This window comes from Hoplias malabaricus, chromosome X1 (assembly GCF_029633855.1).
Source record: "Hoplias malabaricus isolate fHopMal1 chromosome X1, fHopMal1.hap1, whole genome shotgun sequence".
NCBI classification, from domain to species: Eukaryota; Metazoa; Chordata; class Actinopteri; order Characiformes; family Erythrinidae; genus Hoplias; species Hoplias malabaricus.
In genome coordinates, this window is record NC_089818.1 from 12,943,458 (window position 1) to 12,969,247 (window position 25,790).

General features: G+C 39.1%; 1 protein-coding gene across 4 annotated transcripts; it reads left to right on the forward strand.

Annotated features, from left to right (window-relative positions):
* Window positions 1–865: 865 nt before the first annotated feature.
* LOC136675997 (5'-3' exoribonuclease 1-like) lies at window positions 866–23,824 on the forward strand. Of its 4 annotated transcripts, none has more exons than XM_066652840.1 (41): window positions 866–1,056; window positions 2,102–2,334; window positions 2,931–3,028; window positions 3,296–3,405; window positions 3,497–3,607; window positions 3,705–3,790; window positions 3,911–3,998; window positions 4,172–4,340; window positions 4,866–4,933; window positions 5,197–5,331; window positions 5,494–5,563; window positions 5,932–6,037; window positions 6,422–6,511; window positions 7,068–7,224; window positions 7,561–7,680; window positions 8,190–8,359; window positions 8,681–8,798; window positions 8,891–8,986; window positions 9,191–9,294; window positions 9,457–9,588; window positions 10,278–10,440; window positions 10,978–11,091; window positions 11,453–11,551; window positions 11,763–11,878; window positions 12,147–12,383; window positions 13,136–13,271; window positions 13,741–13,797; window positions 14,048–14,180; window positions 14,404–14,473; window positions 14,589–14,775; window positions 15,738–15,833; window positions 15,934–16,026; window positions 16,704–16,757; window positions 17,272–17,346; window positions 17,709–17,825; window positions 18,099–18,249; window positions 18,469–18,602; window positions 18,751–18,864; window positions 19,028–19,127; window positions 21,369–21,535; window positions 22,100–23,824. In XM_066652840.1, the coding sequence occupies exons 1-41, from the start codon at window positions 982–984 to the stop codon at window positions 22,367–22,369; spliced, it is 5,019 nt and encodes a 1,672-aa protein (XP_066508937.1). In that variant the 5' UTR covers window positions 866–981; the 3' UTR covers window positions 22,370–23,824. The 4 variants fall into 4 exon arrangements, with proteins under 4 accessions (XP_066508937.1, XP_066508938.1, XP_066508939.1 ...); XM_066652841.1 differs by having other exon boundaries at window positions 16,707–16,757; XM_066652842.1 differs by having other exon boundaries at window positions 15,741–15,833.
* Window positions 23,825–25,790: the final 1,966 nt, after the last annotated feature.

Here is a 25,790-nt window from a genome sequence, read left to right on the forward strand (position 1 = left end):
TTGTAAAATTACTTAGGTAATAACAAATTTATTACCCTGTAAAATAGTTCAGTCCGTCCAGTGAAATAAAATAAATGCAATTTAACTACTTTGAAATCAACCAGTGTTTACAGTATTTAGTCAGGAAAGACTGGTTTAGTATTACCATTCCTATGCTGGTCCTCTGACAACATTTTCTTCACCTCTGACAAGGCAAGAGTAATGGACTATCACACGGAAAGAAGATACATATCATGAGAAACACATACATGTTGACTTATAAGAAATGGTGAACACTATAAATGATTCTAAGCTAACCTCGCTACGTATTTACAGTGGTTCTGACTCAACACTTGATAAATATAAGTTATTGTTCTAAAAGATTATCTCTCTAAACAATCTGTTAAATAAGGTTTAATTTATAGCTAAATATCATAATGTAATGAGGACGATACTTTCACTTCAGGTCTTAGTGTGTTTAATAAATATCATTTTTACAATTATATATAATTATATATAATTTTTATTGTCATGTGATAAGAAAAAGACATATAAGTAATGTGTGTCTGTCAAATACTTTTGGTTAAAATGTTTAGTTTATGTTACACATGTGCATGTGGAATAATATTGTTAAAACTCTTAAAAACACGCCCCAAATTTATTTTATTCTTCATTATATTTAAATTAGATATTTTATTCTTTTAGGTGTGTAGTTGCATGTCAATGTCATTCACATATTTTTAAAAGAACAAGCTAATCTTTAACTTCCACTTTGCCTACCTGGTTCACAAACTAGTGCCCTACAGAGGGAGCAAGGAGCGAGGATTTTAGACGCGCCCCTCGCCCGGACATTTCCGCTGCACACTCATATCTACGGTGTCCCCCACTGTTATAGCAATAGCAAATTCGGCAAAGTTTTTGCTGGTTTTCTCCTACCTCTGGACACTTTCTTGAGATTTATTCTTCTGTTTTAGGACGCGCTAGACCCTCGTTTCGGACAGAATGGGGGTTCCTAAATTTTATCGCTGGATTTCTGAGAGATATCCCTGTTTGAGTGAAGTGGTGAAGGAACAGAAGGTCAGAATCTCTCGGTTTGAGACAATAATACAGTTTATAAAATAGATGAAAGCTATTGGCCTGCTCATTTAAAAGACAAACATGTCTTAACATGTCTTTAGAATTGGATTTTCTTTCGGTTTGGATCCAGGAACAGCCCCAAACCAGCCCCACGTTAGCGTATTTGCTGTGTGTTTGTTTTTGGAGCTGCTGTTTGCTGAGGGTTTAAATATAGACTTCAGGGGGACTTTTATACATTCTCCCCTCTGCCTGGTGTTTAAGGGTGTAGTTCTTTCTCTGTAATTCTATAATTCTACTTTCTTCAGCTTTTTACACCGCACGTACACTTTTTTTTTAATTAATCTATGGAATTTTCATTATGATTCTGGCCTGCTAACACTGACACAATGCAATAAAGCCTCCCACAAAGGCTGGGAAATTTTCTGACGTGGTATACTTTATGTTCTTCCAACGTAATTATTTAGGCAAAGTTCATGCCATTATCACAGTCTCGAATTATATATTTGCTAAAGCTATAAACACCCTGATTTGTTTGTTTTGGTATGGTCTGAAATGCTCTGTTTCAGAGAAACATAATTTAAGTCTCAGGACAGGGGAAAGTGGTGGAACCAGACCGACTCTTTTAAAATTTACTCACATAAAATTATTATGGGACATGGCACTGAACATGCTTCCAGATTATGGACTAAAATTTATATTTCTAAAATCTTTATTTAGTTCAGGCATATGTCTCAAACTGAAATATTCAGTAATGTGCCTGTTGGGTTTAATTCTTAACCAGCCTGATAATAGTGACATTTTAAAGGCTTCCTAAATTACAACAAAATATGCTGAACATTTTGAGGAATCTGCTCAACAGATTTGTATAAAAAAAAACATTTGTATATAACTCTTAAAAACCCAAATATGTGGTTACCTCATTAGTTGTTAAAATTATTGAACAATTATGTTAACTCAGAATTGTATTCATACCAGTTTAAATAAAAGGAGGATTATAATTAATTGAAACATTTATTTTTTTAACACATGTTGTCATTTGTCCCAGATCCCAGAGTTTGATAATCTCTACCTGGACATGAATGGGATCATCCACCAGTGCTCGCACCCGAACGATGAGGATGTGCACTTCCGCATTACGGAGGAGAAGATCTTTGCCGATATCTTCCACTATCTAGAGGTGCTCTTCCGCATCATCAAGCCCCGGAAAGTCTTCTTCATGGCAGTGGATGGTGTTGCTCCTCGAGCAAAAATGAACCAACAGCGGGGACGAAGATTCAGGTATGAGTTTAGCTCAGAAATCTGATAAAACCAAAGGAGTTTTAATGTTTTCCTGATGGATACTTACTGATCAGTATTTTTTCTTTTGTAATATGTATCACAGTTTTATTCAAATATTACACATCATTTTAAAAGATGTTTACTTGAGTTTTCTCACAAGTTATGTGTTATCACCTATTCCACACCATTAGCTGGGATTCAGTCATGCAGTGTCACTAGACTTGGAGGGGGAATCTGAGCATGCAATTCCTCTGCCACTAATTCAACCTCACTGGACAGCTCAACATGCTTGCAGGAGGAAGCCTGTGCTCATTAGCACAATGCACGTTGTGATGAAGTGAAATGGATGGCCTTCCTACCACCTACAATGTATGAGGACGTTTGTGCTCTCTTGGACTCTTGGCCTTAGATGCCGAGGCATCACCAGGAGTCAAACTGGAAATCTCCTGGTGACAGGGTTAATGTTTAGAAAACTGCACCAAAGGAGAGATCCCCAATAATGTTCTTCTGACTGTTGAGACTAAATCTGAGACGACTAAAACTCCACTCTTCTTCTGCTTTCTCAATACAAAATATTCTGCTCTGTTTGTGTTTAGATCTGCTAAAGAAGCGGAGGATAAAATAAAGAAGGCTCTGGAAAAAGGCGAGGTTTTACCCACAGAGGCAAGATTTGACTCCAACTGCATCACACCAGGTTTGTAAACAATTATCAGGAGTTACTGAATCCAGAGTAAAAATCGCTGCACTGGGGTTGGGGCTTTTCAGGTGCCTAACAAAAAACCCAAAAGTAATCTTTTTTAGGGTTGATGTTATGAAAGCACCAAATTAATTAATTTGGCACTGCTCCGTGTAGTGTAGGAAGCAAATGTGAAGGTGGTTCTCATGTGCTAGAGGTTTGTGAAAGCTGAGGTGATGAAGGAATGAGCTCTGGTTTATTCACCCTGTGTCTGTGTCTGTGTAGGGACGGAGTTCATGGCCCGGCTTCAGGAGCAGCTCAATTACTTTGTTCACAATAAACTCTCCACAGACAGAATGTGGCAGGGGGTCAGAGTGTATTTATCAGGTCATGAGGTGGGGATAATTAAAGTGGACCCTTATATTTTTATTAATTGATTGATTGTGTGTGGGAGCGATCATCACTAATCTTGTCTTTATCTTGTAGACCCCCGGAGAAGGTGAGCACAAGATAATGGAGTTTATTCGCTCCGAAATAGCTAAACCTGGCCATGACCCGAACACACGACACTGCCTCTATGGCCTGGACGCTGACCTGGTATGTGGGTGTGTTTTTATATATATTTATAAACCTGTGTGTGTATATGAAAACTGCTTGAATCTCTCTCTCTCTCTCTCTCTCTCTCTCTGTGTAGATTATGCTTGGTCTCACCAGCCATGAGCCTCACTTCTCTCTCCTCAGAGAGGAGGTACGCTTTGGGGGGAAAAAGTCTCAGAAGAGGTTTGTTTTTGTCACAGGGAAGGGTATATGCGTGCATATGACGCTATATCTGTGTTTATGAGTAGACATTGCTGATAAATTTCAGTATTTTAAGCATAGTTTATTCTTTTCCTTTCTCAGAATAACAGCTCCAGAGGAGACCACCTTCCACCTGCTCCATCTTTCACTCATGAGGGAGTACATCGACTATGAGTTCTCCTCTCTGAGGGTCAGGAGCCTTTTTCATAAAAAAAACAAAAAACAAAACTAAAGATATGTAAAAGAGGCTGTTTTTCTGTAGGAATATGCCTTGTTAGTTTTGTTAGGTAATAATCAGTTGCATAACCAGATCGGAACTACCCTGACTGATCAAGGCCCCTCTCTCTCTGCTTTGCATCTTAGGATCAGATCTCATTTGAATACGATCTGGAACGAATCATTGATGACTGGGTTCTGATGGGCTTTTTGGTTGGAAACGACTTCATCCCTCACCTCCCTCACCTTCACATCAACCATGATGCCCTGCCCCTTCTGTACCGCACCTACATCAGCGTCCTGCCCACTCTGGGGGGTGAGACATTCCCTGTGTTCACTCTACCCAAAAGTATTCAGACACTCTGTGTAATTCGTGAACTATTGAACTCAGCTACTAATGGTGCCCATAGAAGAGCATTAACCAATGTATTAACATACATTGGACCAGCTTCAAAGGCTTAAAGTCACAACTCTCGGCGCCAAGTGTCTACCAGAGGGGTGTAAAGCCCCCAAAACTGGGATGTGTAGCAGTGAAACTTTTCAGGAGAGATGGTGCTCCATCCAAAACCTTTGGGATGGGTTGGAGTTGTTTGTGATCCAGAACTGGTGGAATCATCCACCAACTCACTCATGTTTTAATGGGTACCATCAAATACTCACAACAATGATATCATGTATAGTGTAAAGACTTCCCTGAAAATTAGAGGCTGTTATTGTTGTAAAGACACACTCCAGGTTAATTTCCTTTAGGAGAAAAAGTTGACTGTGTGAGCATGTATGTGTGGGTGGGTTTTTGGTTGGTAATGTGTTAACCTCCCTCTGTCTGTTTGCCCCTCTGTAGGATACCTCAATGAAAATGGAAATCTAAATCTAGTGCACTTTGAGAAGTATCTAGAGAAACTGTCTGAGGTGAGATTTCAGTGCTTTCTGATTAATGATTTATGACACCTGATGATAATTCTGACACATCTAGGCCACTAGATGTCAGTATAACAGCTGTTTTACAATGTCAAAGATTTAGAAATAAATTGTACATTAGTTATTGTTTCAGAGCTTTTAGTTTGAAACCTTAACGTTGTCTTATTCTCGTCTTCACTATTCAAATTTGTAATATACATTTTCTGCAGTTACAGGGATGTTAAATCTGTACTCTGTTTTGATGTGTCCTCCAGTTTGACCGGGAGCATTTCAGCGAGGTGTTTGTGGATCTGAAGTGGTTTGAAAGCAAAGTAGGAAATAAATATCTGAATGAAGCGGCCGGTCAGGCAGCAGAGGAGGAGTTGAGTATAAAGGGCAAGAAGAGCAAGGTGGGCAACAAAAAACACAAACATGCAAGCTGCTGCCTGTACAATAAGAAAAGAGCTGAAGGATCCGTTTTTAATTGGACTTTGTTTATCTGGCTAACTGAGAAATCCTGACATGTGGAACAGCTCCTGGTGTTAGCTATAATTGTTCTGTTTTCCTTTCAGTCCTTTGAAAACTCTCTTTGTCTTGCTGCTTTGGATGGAGGCAAAGACTCACGCAGTGCTTCAGGCAGAGGTACACAAACACACACACACACACACACACACCTATTAACCTTCATAAAATTTACTTTGGCTTTGCATTAATCAATATGCTGTCCTTGAATGTTTAAAAATAGCAAATAATATATTCCCAAAAAACACTTTTATATGCGAACATTATACGTTCCCATATTGAGGAACTCTTATCAGATGTTATATAGTTCTTTAATATGGGAACGTAGGATGTTACAAAGAGTTGAGAGAGGCTGCATAGATGGTAAAATTGTCTTGTTAATCCATGAGGCTTTAGTTAAAGTGATGCTGATTCAGTCTGAATTTTTCCCCTTAATCCCCTTTTCCCCATCCCTTATTTATTTATTTATTTATTTATTGATGCATCAGAAGGCACTGAGGAGGATGGTGAAGATGAGGATATGTTTGAGGCAGAGTTCCGGCAGTATAAGAGAACTTACTACATGACCAAGATGGGAGTTGAAGTCGTTTCTGAGTGAGTCCCTGAATTTTTTGAACCAGGTCCATTTGGCTTCATGGTTTTGAAGCTAGGATGGATTAGGATGAGTCCAAATTTGTATTTCAGCTAAAGGAAATCAAAACAAGTGTTAAGATATATGTATATGAATGCAAATTAAATATAAATATAAAACCTGAGGAAATGAGCACTATAAAAGTAAATTTTACAGTATAGAACTAGCGGATGCAGGGGCTTCATTCGCTACTGGCCATGCACCATGTCCCCAGCGAGGCAGTGAGCCAAGGGAGAAGCCAGGAAAAGCTTGGAGCAAAGCCCCAAGCTGTATAGACTGAGGCTGTACGCTCTGCGTGATTATAGATAATGTAATTTCTATTCTCTGTCTCCATCTGTTTTTTTCAGTGAGTTTTTGGCCAATCAGGCCTGCTGCTATGTGGAAGGAATTCAGTGGATTCTTCATTATTATTACCACGGAGTACAGTCTTGGAGCTGGTAAGAAAACAGTGGAAACAACTGTGTTAAAGTTTGGGTGCCCAGGTCAAATCATGTCCCTACACTCTTATTTAGTCAGGACAGCTTTGTTATCATCTTAAGCCAGCAACAAAATACACAGATATGTTTTAAAACCTGTGACCACTCATTGACCACTCTATTAGACACACGTAAATTGTTGTTCATCCTTGTAGATGTAAAGTCAGAAATGGTAGCTTATCTGTATTTACACAGTTTTATTGCTACTCCTGATCTGTGTGGGTCTTGACCATTGAAGAACAGTAGAAAAGTGTCTAACAATGTATGCAGAGCAGTATGTGGAGAACTAGAGAGAGACCAATAAGGTCTGTGGAGCTCAGAGAATAGTAAATGAGTTTAGAAATACAGAGGCTGGTTTTATGGAAAATAAATGTAACTCCCTTGTAGTTTTAGAAGAGCAGTAAATTAATTTTATGACTAAAAAGCAGCAGAAACGACTGGGACAGTCAGTGTAATGGGTTTCATAGTTTGAAGAAGAATGCTTGGAGGAGGTTACAGATTTGCTTGTGCTTTATAGGTATTACCCTTACCACTATGCCCCTTTCCTGTCTGATGTGAGAAACATTGCTGGCCTAAAATTGACCTTTGATCTGGGGAAGCCCTTTATGCCGTTTGAGCAGCTCCTCGCCGTCCTGCCTGCAGCCAGCAAAGACCTGCTGCCCTCAGGTTACCAGGTAATACACACACCCCTTAGAATGTATCTGACACAGAAAATCTCCAGCTGTACTCCACATGTTGAAAGGCCCACTCCGGAAAATTTGCGGACCTGGAGTTCATATGAGAAAAAAGGCTAAATGTGCAAATTTAAACATGCCTACACAGAGGAGCTGGAGGATTTTAACTTGGTTTATTGCAGTTACCCTCTCTTATGCTTAACCTCTTTAGCACTAGGGATTAAATAACCTGGTTCCCTGTTGGTATAGGCTCTGGAGTCTGGTTTGCTTTGTCTCTGAATTTACCCTGGAATCTAAAGACAGTTCACATTGTTTACAGTGTTATTTCTATTGTAGCCCCTGATGACATCCCAGAGTTCCCCCATCATCGAGTATTATCCCCTGGACTTTAAAACTGACCTGAATGGGAAGCAGCAGGAGTGGGAAGCAGTGGTGCTCATCCCCTTCATTGATGAGGTGAATAAATAACACAGACTCAGTTGGTTGTGTTGGTTAAATATTATTATTAAGTCTCCAAATCATTTAAACATTCTCATGCTCTTTTGTCTTTTTAGGTAACAGTATTGAGTACAAGTATTAATTTTAAAATGACAATTTTTATTTTATTAAAAAATATTCTCTACATTCACTCACTAACATCGGAATTTCCATCTTTAAATTTTCTAAACCAAAACTTATTTTTCTGGATGCAATATTATTCCCAAGAACAAATCCATCACATGCATTTGCAGCACTTTTTCCTGATGGAGCTCATAACAAATTCAGGCCATTTTCAAATTACTTCAATTGTATGTTATTTTTGATTAATAAAATGACAATTTTCATTTATGCAGCTGTTACTATAAAATAAATGGATAATATTTGAATTTTGAAATACCACTGTGCTACACACAAATGCTTTAAAATATATTTGTTGCTTTTTGTGTATTTTAATTTCTCTCTCTGTTTGTGTGTGTGTTCTTCAGAAACGGCTGCTGGCAGCCATGGAGCCATGCACTCCTCACCTGACTCAATCAGAGAAGAAAAGGAACAGGCACTCAGAGTGTTGTCTGTATTTTTATGATAAACAGCTGGATTTTCCTTTCGCTTCTCCACTGCCAGACATCTTCCCCAGCATCTCTCACTGCCACACCAGGTACCACAACATTGCTATGAGGATTTGATGGTATTCAGACATTAATAAAGTCAGTTTACTAAGCTTGATAATGTTGATTAAGTCTGGATTGCAAACAGCACTCCAACTCGTTATAAAGGTATTGGATGGCGCTTCTTCACTACAGAGAACACAGTTCCACTGTTCCACAGCCTAGTGCTGGGGGGTTAATATTTGATATTGGACGTGGGGATTTTAGGCCCATGTTTAGCTGATCCAGAGCCTATGTTTCATTTTATGCTTCTCTATAAAGTTTATACAAACTGTCTATAGTGTTTTGTGTGCCTGTGTTTGTGTTTTTAGGGTGACCCCGGTGCCTATGGGTGCATGGCGAGTCTCTCTGGATTACGTGAACCGCAAAATCGACCGCAGCACTCTGTACTTCTGCGGCTTCCCCACGCTTCAACACATCCGCCACAAAGTAAACCTCATCCACATCAGATTAACTCAGATTATCACCAGATTAGACCAGATTATGATAAGATTAACTCTGATATTCTGGTTCTCTCTCAGTTTTATAAGAAGAAAATCGGAGTGATGGTGTTCCAGCAGAGCAGCAGAGGAGAGAACATGATGTTGGAAATTTTACCCTGCCAGCAGGGGGTGCCGGTGAGCTGCATTGTGTCACTGTATCGCAACAACTGTTAATGGGCCCATGCCATGGATTTAATCAGAATTATTATATTTTAAATTAATATTGTTTATTAATATTGCATTTAAGTATTACATTTTAAATACAGAACAGTCAGTACTGAGCTTGCTGTAAGTTTGAACACCCCTCATCAAGTGACACATTCCCTTGTTTGTGTACAGATTGTGGAGGATGTAGCAGCACTAGTTTTGGGGAAATCTGTGTTTGTAAACTGGCCTCATTTAGAGGAGGCAAGGGTGGTGGCTGTTTCTGATGGAGAGACAAAGTGAGTTATTTGTGAATAATTAATATATAAATTATATTTCCACATAAATGTAACCTACTGACCCCTGACATTACTGCAGCCTAATTGTAATCTCTCTCTCTCTCTCTCTCTCTCTCTCTCTCTCTCTCTCTCTCTCTCTCTCTCTCTCTCTCTCTTTCACAGGTTTTTCCTGGAGGAACCCCCTGGTGTACAGAAGCTGTATATGAGCAGTTCTCCTCCTCCGGTTAAAGTGCTGTATCTCAGTGACAAGGAGCAGAAGGACTGGGTCAAGGATGTCCAGGGCCTTACAGAATAGTAAGGTTTACTTTACAAATCAAAACCAGTGGCCTTTCAGCAACACCTCATACATTTTGAATAGACTGGTTTAACTCCTTCTGGATCTCCAACATCGATGGCTTTAAAATCTGGTTTGATCCACCTTTTTGTGTGCAGACTCAGTAAATCAGTAGCCAAAGCTGTTCAGCTTTCTTTGGCTCTTGCTTTTCTTGCTCCATGGGTTTCCACTGTGTTTTGTTGCTGTGCCCCAAAAAGCAAATGATGTCACATCAAGCGACTTCAACCAAAGGCTCAGCTCAGATCTCTAGTAAAGATTACTGCGAGAGGAGACATCTCTCACATCCACAATGATGCGAGTAATCAAAAGAACACAAAATCAAACTCCAGATCCTAATGGAAATTTCACTTCTCTTACTCTTTTATCAACACTATTTAATCACAGACTCTTCTGTTATAAATATTACACCATATGACCACCATGTTAGCAACCTGGCTAACTCTCCCACCAAACAGCAAAAGCACAAAAATGAGAGTCAGAATCCCTGTGTCACACTAACACAGGAAATTCTACCTGTAGAGTGACACATCTAACTGTACAACACTGAACACACAGGACACGTACGCAGGGGATTCACAATATTCATGAAGAATTAATAGCACATTACCCTCTCTGTGTATCATATAGCCTCTCATATGTTTATTTACAGCCACAACAAACGTAAAGGGATCGTGATTCACGAGACAGACATCCTACTGTACACTCAGCTGCTGACCGGCAGGAAATACATCGTCACTCAGAATGGCAGCGTCCATCTGGAGAAACAGTGGGGAAAACAGATCCTGCCTTTCCCTTTTCAAACAATTGTCAAGGTAATTCCAGCTTAAACCACCTTACATACATTGAGGTCTAAGCATTTCCTTTAGGTTTGAATCTAGGCAATTCCCAGTCTGGCGCCACCCCTTTAGACACACCCCTGATATATGGATGAATAGGTGGATTGATTGATTGATTGATAGATGTACAAAGAGGTGGATAGGTGGGAGACAAAGAGACTGGATGGATAGGTGTGTGTGGATATATCTCATCTAAAGGATAGATGAAGAGATTTACTTCTCAGTTGACACCTGTGTAAAAGAAGTGAAATTCATACAATAGAAATTTTAATTTACCATAGATTAAACATAATTTACAGAATACACAACACAAACAACATGAAACATACATTAGCTAGGTTTAAACATAAAGTAAATATAAAGCATATATTATTTTCAAGGTTTTGCCACAGATTCTGCTTGGAACAGCCTGCGAATTAAACTGGAGTGTATTTATTTAGCCCAGGACTTGTTACACTTCAGCGCATATACCATAAAACACATTTTCATTTTGATGTTGTGTGTGTTCTTTAGGACATCAAGGCCTTTGACTCGTCTTTGTCTCGATTTAAAACTCTGGAGGAGTTGTTTCCTTTGGGAACCAGCGTGTTTATGGTTGGGAACCCATATTACGGAGCCCTTGGAGAGGTGAGGGCTGCTGAAATGGCTGTCCATAACTTTATCTAAGTGACTGTGTGTGGTTTGATGTGAATCTGATTAATATCTTTTATTTAGGAATCTGTTTATGCTGTAGCACATCTTGTTGTACCTCCTCAAAATGATGCAGAAGGCAATATATTCATAACTATTTATTTTTAGAAACATTTTATTTTTACAATGTCTGGTTCCATTCTCTACAACTTTGTGAAATTCTTGATTTATTTTTGTAGCATTTCAGACCAAACCCACTCGCTTTGTTTATAATTCAATAATTTTTTTATACAGATTTTTTTTAAACGGTGGTGATTTGTTGATTTGTAAATGTACGGTGTATTTTCCCTCGTCTTAGGTGCAAGATTCCAGTGATGTCATCAGCGAGGGCCGTGTCCGGGTGGTCTTCACCATGCCATGTGAACCTCAACTCGATGCCTTAATTCAGAACCAGCATGTGAGCCCACCTGTTTATATGAATGCATTTTTAAATATTATTTGCTTATTTAATTGTTGTTATTCAGGGCAGTGGTTTTGTTCAAGTCATAAATTAAGATGATGATATACAGCAAACAGTTTAACAGTCTGTTCACCTGTTCTGGTAGGAAACAGAGAGGACTGAAATAAACTGCTATTAGCAAAGACTGACAGATATATTGCTGTTTCAGAAATACTCAGTGAAGTACAGTCCTGGATACGTCCTCGCCTCTCGTCTAGGGATTACCAGCTACCTGGTCTCCAGGTTTTCCGGAAGCATCTTCATCGGAAGAGGATCCAAGAAAAAGTCAGTAAAGTTATTGTCTTTATTAGAATACGCTACTAATCACCTCCATCTGCTTAATTGATGCACACAAAAAGAGCATTCTGATTTTTAGCATCCTTCTTCTACTGGAGTCTCTTTAAACTGTAACATATTAGCAGAATAATTTCAGAGGAAATGCAGAGCTTATAAAATATGTGGAGGATGATTTGTTGTTGCTGCTAATGTCATATATTTTAGGCTTAGATTATATTTTGAGTTGTTAAGATGTTGTCAATCTTTTCCTCCGCAGTCCTCATGGAGAGCAGAGGGCTAATGTGGGTCTGAATCTCAAATTCAATAAGAAGAATGAGGAGGTTCCAGGTTACACTAAGCGAACAGAGAAGGAGTGGCTATACTCAGCTGGTGTGGAGGAGCTGCTAGCCGAGTATTTGGAGAGATTTGCAGAGGTGTTTGACTTTGTGGCCCGGAACAGCCACGATGACGTCTTCTACGAAGATGATATCTGGCCTGGAGATGATGAGAATGGGTACAGCACATGGCTTTTGTGTTTGTTTTGCACAGTTCCCCTTCACACTTATCCTGAACTTAGTCTCTCTTTCGAGATATGTTTGCTAGTAGAAGTTACTATAGGCTATAATACAAGAATATATTTCACTATTTACCATTTGAATTGTTTTATACCTTTGCGTGTAGAGGAAATGCCTCCTAATCTAACGTTTGACTGATGACAGATGTAGTTAACTAGAGTCTAGATTAGGGCTGGACATTATGGGCAAAATTAATATCACAACATATTTCTTAATTTTGGTTGATATGATATAATTCTGTATAAACAGTATAAAATCCACTGAAAGACTTCCAAGAACCAACAAGCCACATGACATCACCGTCAAACATAAACCAGTTAGCTTTGTAAATATTGATATTTTAAAGCTAAATTTTAAATTGATTGTGCTGAATTGACAACATAGATATATAACGAACGTCAGTCAGTGACAGATGTTGCAAATAATGTATGTTGAAATATTGAAAATGTGTCAAAAAATCATATTTTTATTGAAACATTTTATATTGCAATTATATATTGATATTGAAATATTGTCTAGAAGCAAGCAGTTTTCAGTATTCAGAGGTCAATAGGCATCAACCATACAAGGATTTCTCACTTAGAGATGTCTGAACATGGGCATACAGTTTCAAATTATAGTAAAATAAAGACAAATATATTTGTCAGTTCTAATCTTGTTAATGGATATAATGGTGTTTTTGTTTTCTCAGAGCGGAGAAGGTTCAGGAGATTCAGGCGTGGTTAAAAACTCACCCTGTTAGCTCCTCCTCCAGAGCGTCATGTGACCTGCAGATTCTGGATGCAGGAATCGTGGAGAAGATTGAGGAAGAGCTAGAGAAGACCAAGGTGAAGGTTTTATCATAAGCACACACACACACTTCCACAAGCAACCTCATGTAGCATCTGTGTGGGGTTGAACCTAGCGCCTAACATTCTGTAAACCTGTGCACATGAAGGAGACATGGTACTACGAGATTTGACCAAAGTTTGCCCCTCCACCAGACAAGCCCATATTTGTCTTGGGTACAGACCCAACTATGCGGGGCCATGTTAAAAAGCACTGTTTTAAACCATATCAATCAATCTGTAACAGCAATTTATTCACATTCACTTGACTTAATAGGATATATTTGTGGTTTTCATAATCACTTGCTAACAGCATCAGACATTAATCGTTCAAGGGTCTTTCAGTAAATAATGTTAGTCCAATTTCACTTTTATACCAGCTTTAAAGATGGAGGCAATGGAAAACAATTTTTTTAAATGTTTGTATGCAGTCATTTCAATAATCATATTTCCCTGCTCTGATTAACAGACAAAGAAGGGCAGCAAGAAGGTGCGAGTTACTGTGAAACCTCATCTGCTTTTTAGGGTAAGTTCTCTTCTCTGAAATACCTCCTTGCCATAAATATATGTGTATATAAGTAAACCTGTTTAAAAATAAAGTCATAACTAATGTTTTTCAGTATAAAGAATATACACAGTTAAAGCCTTGAATATCAGTAACGGTGGTGTTGCAAAACAGTGAAACAGAATTCAGTAGCAATGTACTTGTATATATTTATATATTCCTGAATGATAACCCGTGTGTATCTGTGGTTTGTGTGTGTATATGTGTGTAGCCATTAGAGCAGCAGCACGGTGTTGTTCCTGACCCGGATGCTGAGTACCACCTATTCGATCGAGTTGTTAACGTCAGAGAGAGTTTCTCTGTTCCGCTGGGACTCAGAGGGACTATAATCGGCATTAAAGGAGGTACACACACACAAACCCTTCATCATGAACCTTGAGTAGCTTGTGATTCCAAAATTTGTTTTATTTTTTATGTTTATATGCTTTATATATTTAAAGTGTGTGTATCTCTAGATCTTGAGCTTGTCTTAACATGTGTCTGACAGAAATATTCGTATAAACACCTACCTCCAATATTATTATTTCAGAATTGGGCCTTAATAAAGTTTGATGTTTGTGTTTTTAGCGGAGCGAGATGCAGAAGTGATGTATGAAGTTCTGTTTGATGAGGAGTTTGCTGGAGGACTCACTATCAGGTGTGGCACTCGGTACATTTAAGAAATAGTTTTTTTGCAGATTATTGGACATAAATTATTTTCCTCTGTGTCTGACTGTAAATGTGTCTCTCTCTATACATGTGTGTTTTTAAAGGTGCTCTCCAGGGCGGGGCTACAGGCTGCCGCCGTGTGCCTTAATAAACCTCAGCCACGGGAGTCGTCAGGAGCAGAGCTCCCACAAACTTACTGCCATCGTCAAACCGCAACCCACCCAACGCTCCACCAAGAACCAGCTGGAGGCTCTCAACCACTCGCCACGGTCTCCTTTTGTACCTGCACAGGTAAAACTAGGTTTACACAGCACCCCAAAGTTCTGAAACAGAGACCGTCATCCAAACGATGTGATTCTGCTATGACATTCAAAGTAAACACTGCTAAACAAGAACAATAGAACAGTGTGTGCACATTATATATAGTTTAGAAACTTAGAAACTTTCAAACATAGTTTTAATCAGAAATATATATACACCAGTATAAGTCATTTAAAGTCTCCATGTGTTAATTGTCAGAGCTTGTCAGTGAATATGATAATGTTTAACCCTTGATATTGCTGATGCTGTTTCAAATTATTTAACCCACTTTTAATTAGTATAATACTGTTTTAGAGTGACCAGAATTCACTCTAAAATCCCTGTTCTGAACTGAGGGGGCAGGGCACATCACAGTAGAGGAGTGATGGTGCTAGCAAGAACCTCTGGACTACCTAAGCTAGACTGGGTTTGGATGCCCCAAGAGCTGAGATGCGGCCAGTGATGTAAATGTAGTATGTGAACTGTAGAACACACACATTTTGTGTGTCTCTTGCGCACACACATTTTTGTGCCTTCGTTAAAATGTACTGAAGATCCATGTTTTACAGTGCCTCTGAGTAAAACGCTAGAATGAATGAAAGAGTGAAATATCAGCAGTGGGCCGACATTGAAGGTGGGCTTGAATGCTGGTTATTGTTTGGAGGGCACAAACGTATGTGTAATCTGATTGGTTCTGTGGCAGACCAGATATCGTCTGAGCAAGATTTAGGCCTGACCACTAAAATCTAACCAAAGAAAACTAGAGAGATTATAAACAGAGATTAAAAAATCTCTCAAAAGAGAACAATGCGAGTTTTTATTTGTTTGCCAATTCAGAGCTCATTCAGTACCCTCCAACGTTCTCTCTCACTCACTCACTCACTCACACACACAGAACTGTCAGAACACTGACTATAATGTAATTTGTATTTTGTTTTGTTCTTTTTAAACAGCAGAACGGCAGGCAGAGTTTGGCTCTCAGGGCGAACGACACTCAGGGCAACAGAAACTCTCCCCACAAAACCATCAACCAGAAACACACACACAAGGTAAAAAGACACAGCCAGGAGGGACCGGGCTTATATGTCAAAAAAGGCTGTGTGTATTCATATAATGATATTGTGTGTGTGTTTTCGTGTTTGTTCTCAGGGCTCTGGTAAGAAGGAGGACTTCAGTAATGTTTGGCAGTCTCTCCAGAGTTCTGGACCTCCTCAGAAACCACCAGCTCACTGGCAAAACCATGTAAGCTATGTGCGATTTGATTGGCTGAATTCTTTGAGATACTCTCTGTAATTTCTACATTCCCGCAGATGGGATACTGGACGATTGTTACTGTGGAAAGGCCTAGCAGCTGCATATAGCTATCAAAGTAGTTCATATGGTAATCCAGGTGTTTTTAGGATGTTTCTGTTTGTTATGTAGATTGACCAGAGGAGGATGGGTCACCCCTTGTGAGCCTTGGTTCCTCCCAAGGTTTCTTCCTCAGCTGGGGGAGTTTTTCCTTGCCACTGTCGCCCCTGGCTTGCTCACTTGAGGGTTTTACGTTTTGTTTTTACATTTCATGTCAAACCTTGTCTTACTGGAATTCTGTGAAGCCGATTTGTGACAACATCAGTTGTGAAAAGCGCTATATAAATAAATTTGATTTGATTTAGATGTAAAGAAGGATCAAGCTCAATAAGGCTGATACAGATCAGTAAAATAATGCTGTGATTGGCCCCGATACCGATCTTTGAGATCGGATCAGGACATCCCTAAATATAAATTGTGTGCTGTGTTCTTGCTTTGTTACTAAATTTTGATCAGTGTTGAATGCCTATTGCATTTGCAAATAAAAAATAAGCAAGGGATTAGTTTGTTGTGGGGTATTTAATGTTTATCTTGTGTGTGTTTCTCTGTCATGATTGTTTTGTGGACAGCAGAAGCAGAATGAAGGTCAGCAGCAGCAGAGCCAGTATGCTGACAGTAAACCTGTACGTCACACACGCACAAATACACAACCTAGTGCTTTATTAAAGGGTGTATATCGTTTCCTACTTTACAGTTCCCTCAGGCATTTTTAACACAACATGAATGCACCGTGTTTCCTAGCACTGTGTAAACGATGCAGGGCATCCTTTGTTGTTGGATGCACTGGAATTTTCTAGTTTCAATAAAGTCTAAGGATTTAACACAAATAGATAAATGACATTTTTGACCCCTGTGTGGATAAACCACTGACCTAGTACAAAATAATATCAAATAAGCACATAATTACGCGCACTATACATGCTCGCAGAGGTTAAAGACATCTGGGCAAATACATGACAAAGTCATTACAGAGAGTGTAATGAATAATAAACATGTGGATCATCTGGGATCTGCAACATTGTTAGTTTACAAACCCTTGCTTCAAACCTGAGCATCACATCACAACTTTTCCTTTTACTTCACTATGCATTGATTTGAGATTCATTGTTTCTACGACATTTTTTTGTGTTCTTACAGGGTCAAGGAGGAAGTATTAGACTGCTGAAGAGAAATGAAGATCTCGCCCTTTTGCCACAAAAGCCTTCAAACAAGGTATTATACATTATATATAAATGTATTTTTTGCAATCCATGACAAAAAGTCTGGATTAATATTATACCTAGCTGCAAATATGTATGTATTTTGTTTTATTTATAGTAAGTATTTTGGAATATACACATCACGTAACTGTACCGTGACAGTAAATGATTCTGGAACAGATATCATTGTTGCTGTGTTCCTGAGCTTTGTGTTCTCATGTTTCACAGATTAAAGTTTTCTCTCTGACTCTCAAAATCCTTTTTAGATGGAAAGCCCCTCACTCACTCAAATTCACTCATACCCACTCATGTTTAGGAACTGCTCCACAAGGAAGTGTTATTCCGTGCATTTAAAGGAGTTGTGTCTTGTTTCAGGCAAATGCAGAGTTTGAGGAGCTTATTGCAAGCCTGAAAATCTCTAAAGACCCAGAAGCAGTCCAGAATGAACCCATAGAGCAGACAGAACCGCTCTCTCCACAGTCCTTTGCTCAGGTCTCTACATCTCTCTCTGTGTGTGTGTGTGTATGTATGTGTGTGTGTATATATAACACAGCTACACACAGTTCTTTGTAAAGTATGGAATTTTTTCATTTTCATCATCATCATCATTTTCTTCTCCGCTTCTCCATTTCAGGGTCGCGGTAATTTTTTCATTTTAAGTTTTGAAAACGTTTGAAATTCCAATGGGTTTTTATTTATTTATTTTTAATATATTAATATATATAATTTAAAAAACTGTTTGTGTGTGTGTGTTGCCATGAGTAGCGAGGAACCTTGATGCTGAAGGAGATGCTGAAGATTGACAGCTCAGGATCAGCTGGCCCTGCCCCTGACTCCGCCCCCTTCAGCACATCCCATAATGACAGCAACCCAGGAATCCAGCAGCAGGGCAGGAGACGATCCTCTAAAAAACTGGGTACGGAAAACACACATCACTGAAACTTACTTCAGAATCAGCAGGCCTTTTAAACTCCTCTGAAAACAGGATTTTAAATATAAACCTGTACATAAACATAACAGTGGCTCAGCACTGGGCTTCATATGGAGTGTGGGCTTTCTATTGACTATTCGGCCTGCTGATATTTATTTGCCATTTTATAATTCTGTTTTAAAACATTTGTGTTGTTTGTACCAGCTGCTAGGATAAACCCCACCCAGGCAGAAGCCTCCCAGCCCCCATTGCTTATCAGCATGGCGTCTGAGCTCAGCCGAGTGTGTGTGGGTATGAACATGAGTCCCCCTGAGTTCACTTTTCTACGAAATAGACAGGTACACACACACACACATATATATATATACATACATACATACATACATATTCTTACCTTCCCCTGCTGACACCCTGCCCACACTTTCCACACACACACTTTAATGTGGTTTAGGGCACAGAGTGACTCCCTGTTTCCTTTGTGTACAGGGTCTGATGGTATGTCAGGTCAAACTGTCCAACGGGCTTTTGGTTCATGGTCCTCAGTGTCCCTCTGAAAGTGAGGCCAAAGAGAAAGCAGCACTGTTCGCCCTTCAGCGCCTGGTAATCAGTCTCTTTCTCTCTCGCTCTTGTGCTTCTGTCTCTCTCTCTCTCGTGCTTTGTGGGTTTTTTTTGTTTTGTTTTTTTAATAAAACTTTCATTTATTTAGTATAGTAATGCATTATATAATAATTATTTTTCTCTCTCTCTCTCTGGGCTGTGTTAGACGGCAGTGGGCTCTTTTCCACTTCCTCCCGCTCTCTTTTCTGGGATTCAGCCCATGAGGCCGATGGCGCCTCATCCCTCCATCTTTGGACAGCCCCCAGGTCAGGGTTAATGCCATTAATTATTCCGTGTTACCTGTGTCTTGCATGTACCTGAGTTTTCAGACAGTGCTTTTGATGTAAAATGCTGTAAAATGATGGTAGCATTTTATAGAAAGATGTTTTGCTACATTTCAGCTGGACATCAGAAAATATCCATCTTACACTGCAGCCAATTATATCCCTACGCCCCCCAGAAGGCCCCCCTACACTAGCAATAAAGACAGCTGCTTTTAGGTCTTTTGCAAATTAGATATATGATCAGATCCATGTGTTTACACACCTATTATTCCTTGGTTTAATGGACTATTTACAAGATTACCCGTTCATTAATTTGTGTAGAAGCTCTTTTCCCAGTGGCCTCAATTGTAGTTGCTGTTAGGACAGAGGTGAAAACACAGATATAATCAAATCAAACTTATTGGTTCAGCGCTTTTTTTCAATGGATGTTGTCACAAAGAAGCTTCACAGAATTCCAGTAAAGACAATGTTTTGACATGAAATATAAAGAATGTAAAAATCCCCAGTTGAGCAAGCCAGGGGTGACAGTGGCAAGGAAAAACTCCCTCAGAGCTGAAGAAGAAACCTTGGGAGGAACCAAGGCTCACAAGGAGGGACCTATCCTCCTCTGGTCAATCTGCTGGTAGTAATAGTTAGGAGTCCATGAAAACTTCAATGTAGGGTCGGTCCAAAGCAAGTGGTGATGGCTGGAGCATTGGCAGCTGGTCTGAAGCATGGAGCAGGAGTCATCCATCAGTCAGTTACTCGGAAAAGGGTAATTAGTGGAATGGAATTAGTTTTGATTTATTTGGGTGTATGTAAAGCAGAGAATGTGAACATTTCTAGAGTGTGGCGTCAGTTCTGACTATAACTCTGTCTGAATCCCGAACATTTTCTGGAAGATCATTCCAGAGTTGGGGTCTTTATAAAAAAAATAAATAAAAAAAAAAAGCTCTTCCCCCAACTGAGGCCTTCTGAATTCTGGGAACAATTAAAAAGCCAGTACTCTGCAATCTGAGTAATCGTGAAGGCTCATAATAAGAAATAATGTCTTGAAGGTATTAAGGAGCAAGCCCTTGTAGGTCTTTATATTTCAATAACAGAATTTTGTAATCAATACAGAATTTAATAGGCAGCCAGTGACGTGATGATAGAACCGGGTTGATATATTCAGCCAGAGGACCCTGGCTGCAGCATTTTGAACTAGTTAAAGTCAAGCCTTGAAGTAATGAAGTCATGTACTAATGTTTCTGTGTCCTGCAGGATAAAGCATTTCTTTTCTTGGTGATGTTGTGAAGATGTAAAAAAGCTGTCCTAGTGATACTGCCTATGTGTTAATCGAGTGATAAATTCGGGTCAACTATATCTGGAAATTCAGCCAGATTTAAATTTAAATCTGCCGCTTTTAGACCCAAAACCAGGACCTCTGTTTTGTTACTGTTTAGAAGGAGAAAGTTATGCATCATTCAGCCTTTTACGTCTTTTACACTTTCCTCTATTTAATTTAATCTGTGTTTGTCATCGGCCTTGTCTAATATGTACAATTGAGTGTCGTCTGCGTAACAGTGGAAGTTAATGTCATGGTTTCTTATAACTAGAGCCTTGTGGAATTCCAAATCTTTCTTTAGAATAATTGGAACCTAAATCATTTATATCTATGAACTGACAACACTCCATTAAGTAAGATTTGAACCATGATGTGGCTGTCCATGTGATTCCAACAACAATATTTCTAGGAGAATTATCAATATTTCATATTGAAAGCTGTGCTGAGGTCAAGTAGCACCATCAGGGATAGAGAGGCAAGATGATGATCATTTGTCTTGACTAGAGCTGTCTCAGTGGCCTAAATCCAGATTGGAATATTTCATATATATGATTTTTGTGTAGATGTGAACTAAGTTGTTGGTAACAGCTTTTTCTAAGATCTTAGATATAAATGGTAGATGGTGCTTCATGTATAATCAGAGAGGATTAATTTAGGGTGAGACTCATTCCACGTTAAATAGACAAGCGGGCCCTGAGTGCCATTCACAGTGAGAACACAGTAATCCATGATGTGACAAGTCTGGACTTTCTTTACCCACTGCTGCTGTTATTGTGGGAGATGGGCGGTGCCATGTGGATAACACAGGCTCAACACACACATGCAGACATAACTATCAATTTTCACCCCTCTGATTTGAACAGGTCAAATACCCTTATGTACAATGGTTGCTGTAATTAATCCACATTTTTGTGCAGGTGGCCTTCTGATCCCCCCCCAGGGCTTTGGTCCTGTCCCTTGGGGGATGCAAGGAGTGCTCCCTCCCCAGGTGCCGCAGCCTTTTTACGGAGGAACTTTCCCCCGACCCCCTCCACCGTCCTCTTCCTCCTCCATCGGCTCACATAACCAGTTCATCCCCCTGCAGGCAAGGCGTCTCACATTACCCAGAAAAACACACACACACACGACATGTTTTGTAAACACACCCACTACACTCTTTAATTAAACACAGTCATGTCAGAATGTTATGACCACCTCTTTGTTTCAACACTTACTGTTCCCTCTCTCGGCTCCACTGTCCACTCTGTATTTCTACACTTACGAACAGTAGACCATATGTTGCTCTGCATACTTTTGTAGCCCCCTGTTTTTAAAAGCTCAGAATGCCCACAGAGCAGTTATGAACTGAGTGCTGGAACTCTATTAGAGTGGGCAGTGAGTGGACACAGGGTTAAAAGCTCCAGCAGCACTGCTGTGTCTGATCCACTAACTAACTCCTGTTACTCACGTTACTCCAACACAGGAGTACTCCTGTGGTGTCAGTGGAGTTTAAAGAATGGAGATTGTGTGTAGAAACAAGTGTGTGGTTTTAATATTTTTAAACTTATAGAGATATTAATACAGAAAATGTGTTGTAACTTTTTAATGATTTAAATTTCTTAATTATTGTTATCTATTTGTTTATTTTTTTAATTTTTGTTTTTAACAGGTGACTAAGAAGCGAATTTCAGGACGGAAGAGTCAGGAGATAACAAATGTCTCTAATTCCCAAAGCCTATCTCATCCATCACCAGCAGCCCCTCCGACTGTCTCCAAAAGCCCCCCACCTTCCAGAGCCATGGACCCTGAGGACAAACCAACTCCTACCACCCCTAAAACACCTCTGCAGAATCCCGCCCCCCACACACCAGGCTCCGCCTCCAAACGCAGACAAAGAAAACTGGCCGTCAACTTCGAGTCAGCAAAAGTGACGGACTGAGGTCATACACTCCCCCTCTGTCTGTTTCTATTCAGATCTGCTATTTTATTATCGATTAGTCTGTTTTTTTTATTTTTAGATATGGGCAGAATTCCATTTTGGGAGAAACAGATTTAAAAAAGGACATTTTCTTTGATTTCATCATGTATAAGAACAGATTTTTATTTGGCTTACATTTAAAGGCCTTTTTTGTAATTTTCATCTCAGCTGAACACCAGCACAGAAGTAGTTTGGTTTTATTTCGTTTACATGTCAGCCCCAAAAATAATCATATCCTTTGATCACAGGGTTTTTCTTTAGTTTCAGGTTTGTTTAATTAAATCCAGTGCCACATCAAGCTTTTATTGAAATTACTGCTTGGGTTTCAGAGCTGGCTTTTTAAATAATTCAGCTTTAATTGTTATTTTTTTCTGTTTTCACATTTAGAAATTACAGGACACAAAAATGTGGATATGCAGATTTATTTTAATCCTTAATAGAGCACAAATACGTGTTATGATGTGGTGCAGGAATAAGAAATATTACCTTACATTACTGAAGCCCTATTGATAGAATGAAGGATTTCTATTCCTATTGACTTTAAATTTTAAAAACTCTGGGTTTAATGGAATATTCTAATGTTTTTCAGCCAGATGTCTGTCTTAAATTTATAACCGATTATCTCACATTTATTTCACTGTATTTAGAAACAAGCAAGCTAAAAAATCTTTTTAAAAAAATAAATCATTGTGCAAAAATGATTCACCTGTCAGTTTTCAGAATATTTCTGAACACAGGGAAAGCAATCAGGGATCATATTTGTGGTAATAAACATTACACTACAGATGTAGTAATGGAGATTGTTGGAAAACACTGAAGTGCTCCTTTAACCCAGATATTTAATCCACCTCTGCTTGAGAAAAAAAAAGTTCAGTAGGTTGTTTGTTTTAGTTCAGTTTCACTACGCTGCAAAACAGCATCTTCAAAAACTTCACTCCATTGCTTTAGTTCATTTTAACACTTTAAAGCTTTTAAGGTTCATTCCTGCAGCTGTGTCTCTGCTTGAGTTCATCTCCAGGGTTTAAATCAGTTTGTTTTCTCTCTCTCTCTCTTACAGAGAAGAGGATAAAATCTCACGTTTATTTTTATTATTATTTTTTTAACTAATTATTTGTGTTTAAATTCGTGAATTTTATGTAAGCCATTTTAAAATGGGTTTATTCCAGATTTATAGACCATTCTTCTCAGCCCCTCCTCTGGTGTAAAATGAGCTCATGTCCCCACTGTGGATTTGTTTTGTGCTACATTTTCTGGACGAGGTTTTTCCCCCTCCTCCTCTCCCTCTGTGTTCATTTTAATGTTGGAAAGTCCAGTTGTATGCAGTGTTATTCTGAAATGAACTCAGTAGCTAATTTAAAGATGTAAGAACCAAAATTCAAAAATGAAACTGCACTCCTGACTGGGGATGTGCTGTAAATAGACATTTAATAAAACATTTATTGTATTTTATGTGTCTCGTGTTTATTACAGTGTTTTTTGTTTCCTTTTTAACTGTTTATTTGCTGTGCAAACATTACCAGAATTGTTTTTTAAATCCTTACAATCTACAGGTAGGAAGAATCATGTAAAGGTAGGGAGTGCGTTGTGCTTTACTGGGCATGTTATCAATAACTCTTCAGTTAAAGCCTGATAAGAAACTGCTGTGTCCTTTCTAACACACTTTGACCAGCCCCTCACACACAGATGAACTTGGATCTCCAACTGGGCACTAATAAAAACATCAAAGCCACCTCTGCATTTCTACACTCACTGTCCAGTCTCAGCTCTGCTGTCCACATAGGTGAGGTTTGTAGTTTTACAATTAACCTGTAGCCTAGCTGTAGCTCTGAATACTTTTTAGCCCCCTTTCATCTAATTATTCAATGGCCCAGACCCCCACAGAGCGAGAACAAGTGAATCAGACAAAGCAGCTTTTTTTAAAAAAAAAAAAAACCCTCAGTGTCTCTGCTGAATTAAGAACTAGTTCACCAACTAAAAACACCCAGCCCACAGCATCCTGTGTCCACTGATGGACTAGAGGGCAATCAACACAAACCATGTAGCAACAGATGAGCTATTCTCTTTGACTTTACATTTTTACAACATGGACCAACAAGGTAGGAGTGTCTAACAAAGTGGACAGTGAATGGACACAGGGTTCAAGAACTCCAGCCGCACTGCTGTGTCTGATCCAATCGTACCAGCACAACGTCAGTGTCACTGCGTTGCTGAGAATGATTTGCCACCCAAATCATACCAGCTGTTTGGGGTTTCTGCCCATTGAAGAACAGGATGAAAGGGGGTTAAAGCACGCAGAACAACAGCTGGACTACACTGTTTAACTGAAGATATACAAATGTATGTTTAACCAGTGGAGCTAAGCCAAATGACAGGGAATGTAGAGTATAGAAAATGATCAGGTACAGTTTAAATGCAATTAAAATAAATTAACACTCGTACTAACTTATAATTTCTTGAACGGTTCATCATGAACTCTAGACTCAGCAGTAGCAGACACTGGTATATAGCAATATAACATTTTACTGTGGTGTTTTTATGGTCATTGGTGTGTAGTATTAAAATTATAATTGTCCTGTTATTAAACAAAATAAAGCTAAAAGTTAATATTAATACATACTTTTGGATACAGTATTATCCCCAAGAACAGAACAATTTATCACATGCTTTTACAGAGCTTTTTCCAATGCAGTGACCAATATTGCAAAGTATTACTAAAGTTAGTAGTATTACTAAGATAAGAGTCATCCTTATTTGCCACCAAAAATGACAAACGTCATTCAGTACAGACAAATCCAGAACAGTAGGTGTGAGTATAGTGTTTTATTCATAACTTTTACTGATTTTGAATCTGAAAAGCTACACAATTTGTTTTATCACCTCGCCCCTCACTGCACGTGTACAGCAGCGCAGTGTACCTTTAAGTCGAGAACACGCCCATCTATCGACTGATGTGTGACGTAACGTGAACCAGTAGCCGATTCACACCCCTCAATGGAGTTGCGCATTTTTTAGCATTGTAGGGGTGCGCCCTTAACCGTCAGAGAACGCTTGTCTTTAGTTTTTAGTTATAAAAAGTTATTTTTCATTTGCCCATAATTCTCTGAGAGAAATAACACTGTTCATTGATTATGCTGAAGTAAAACGTTTAACCTAGTAGGGCTTGGGCTCGCGTAAATGCTTGAGTGATAGTGATAAGTGTCTGTTAGTTTATGTGTAATATACAGTTATCCGGATGGTTATTTGTGACACAAAAAGCAGTTAAAAACGTCCAGTTTCGGTTTGAAGGACTGGGCGCGTTGTTCCCCATTTGTACAGAAAATGGACTCGTCCGCGGCGCTCGGAACCAATTAGCGCTCGCCACTGTGTCCCGCGTGCCACATAT

Coding starts and splice junctions, on each gene's coding strand:
- LOC136675997 (XM_066652840.1), top strand. CDS start 982: ATGGGGGTTCCTAAATTTTATCGCTGGATTTCTGAGAGATATCCCTGT. Junction 5,332..5,493: donor TAAAGGGCAAGAAGAGCAAG/GTGGGCAACAAA, acceptor TTTTCCTTTCAG/TCCTTTGAAAACTCTCTTTG. Junction 5,564..5,931: donor ACGCAGTGCTTCAGGCAGAG/GTACACAAACAC, acceptor TTGATGCATCAG/AAGGCACTGAGGAGGATGGT.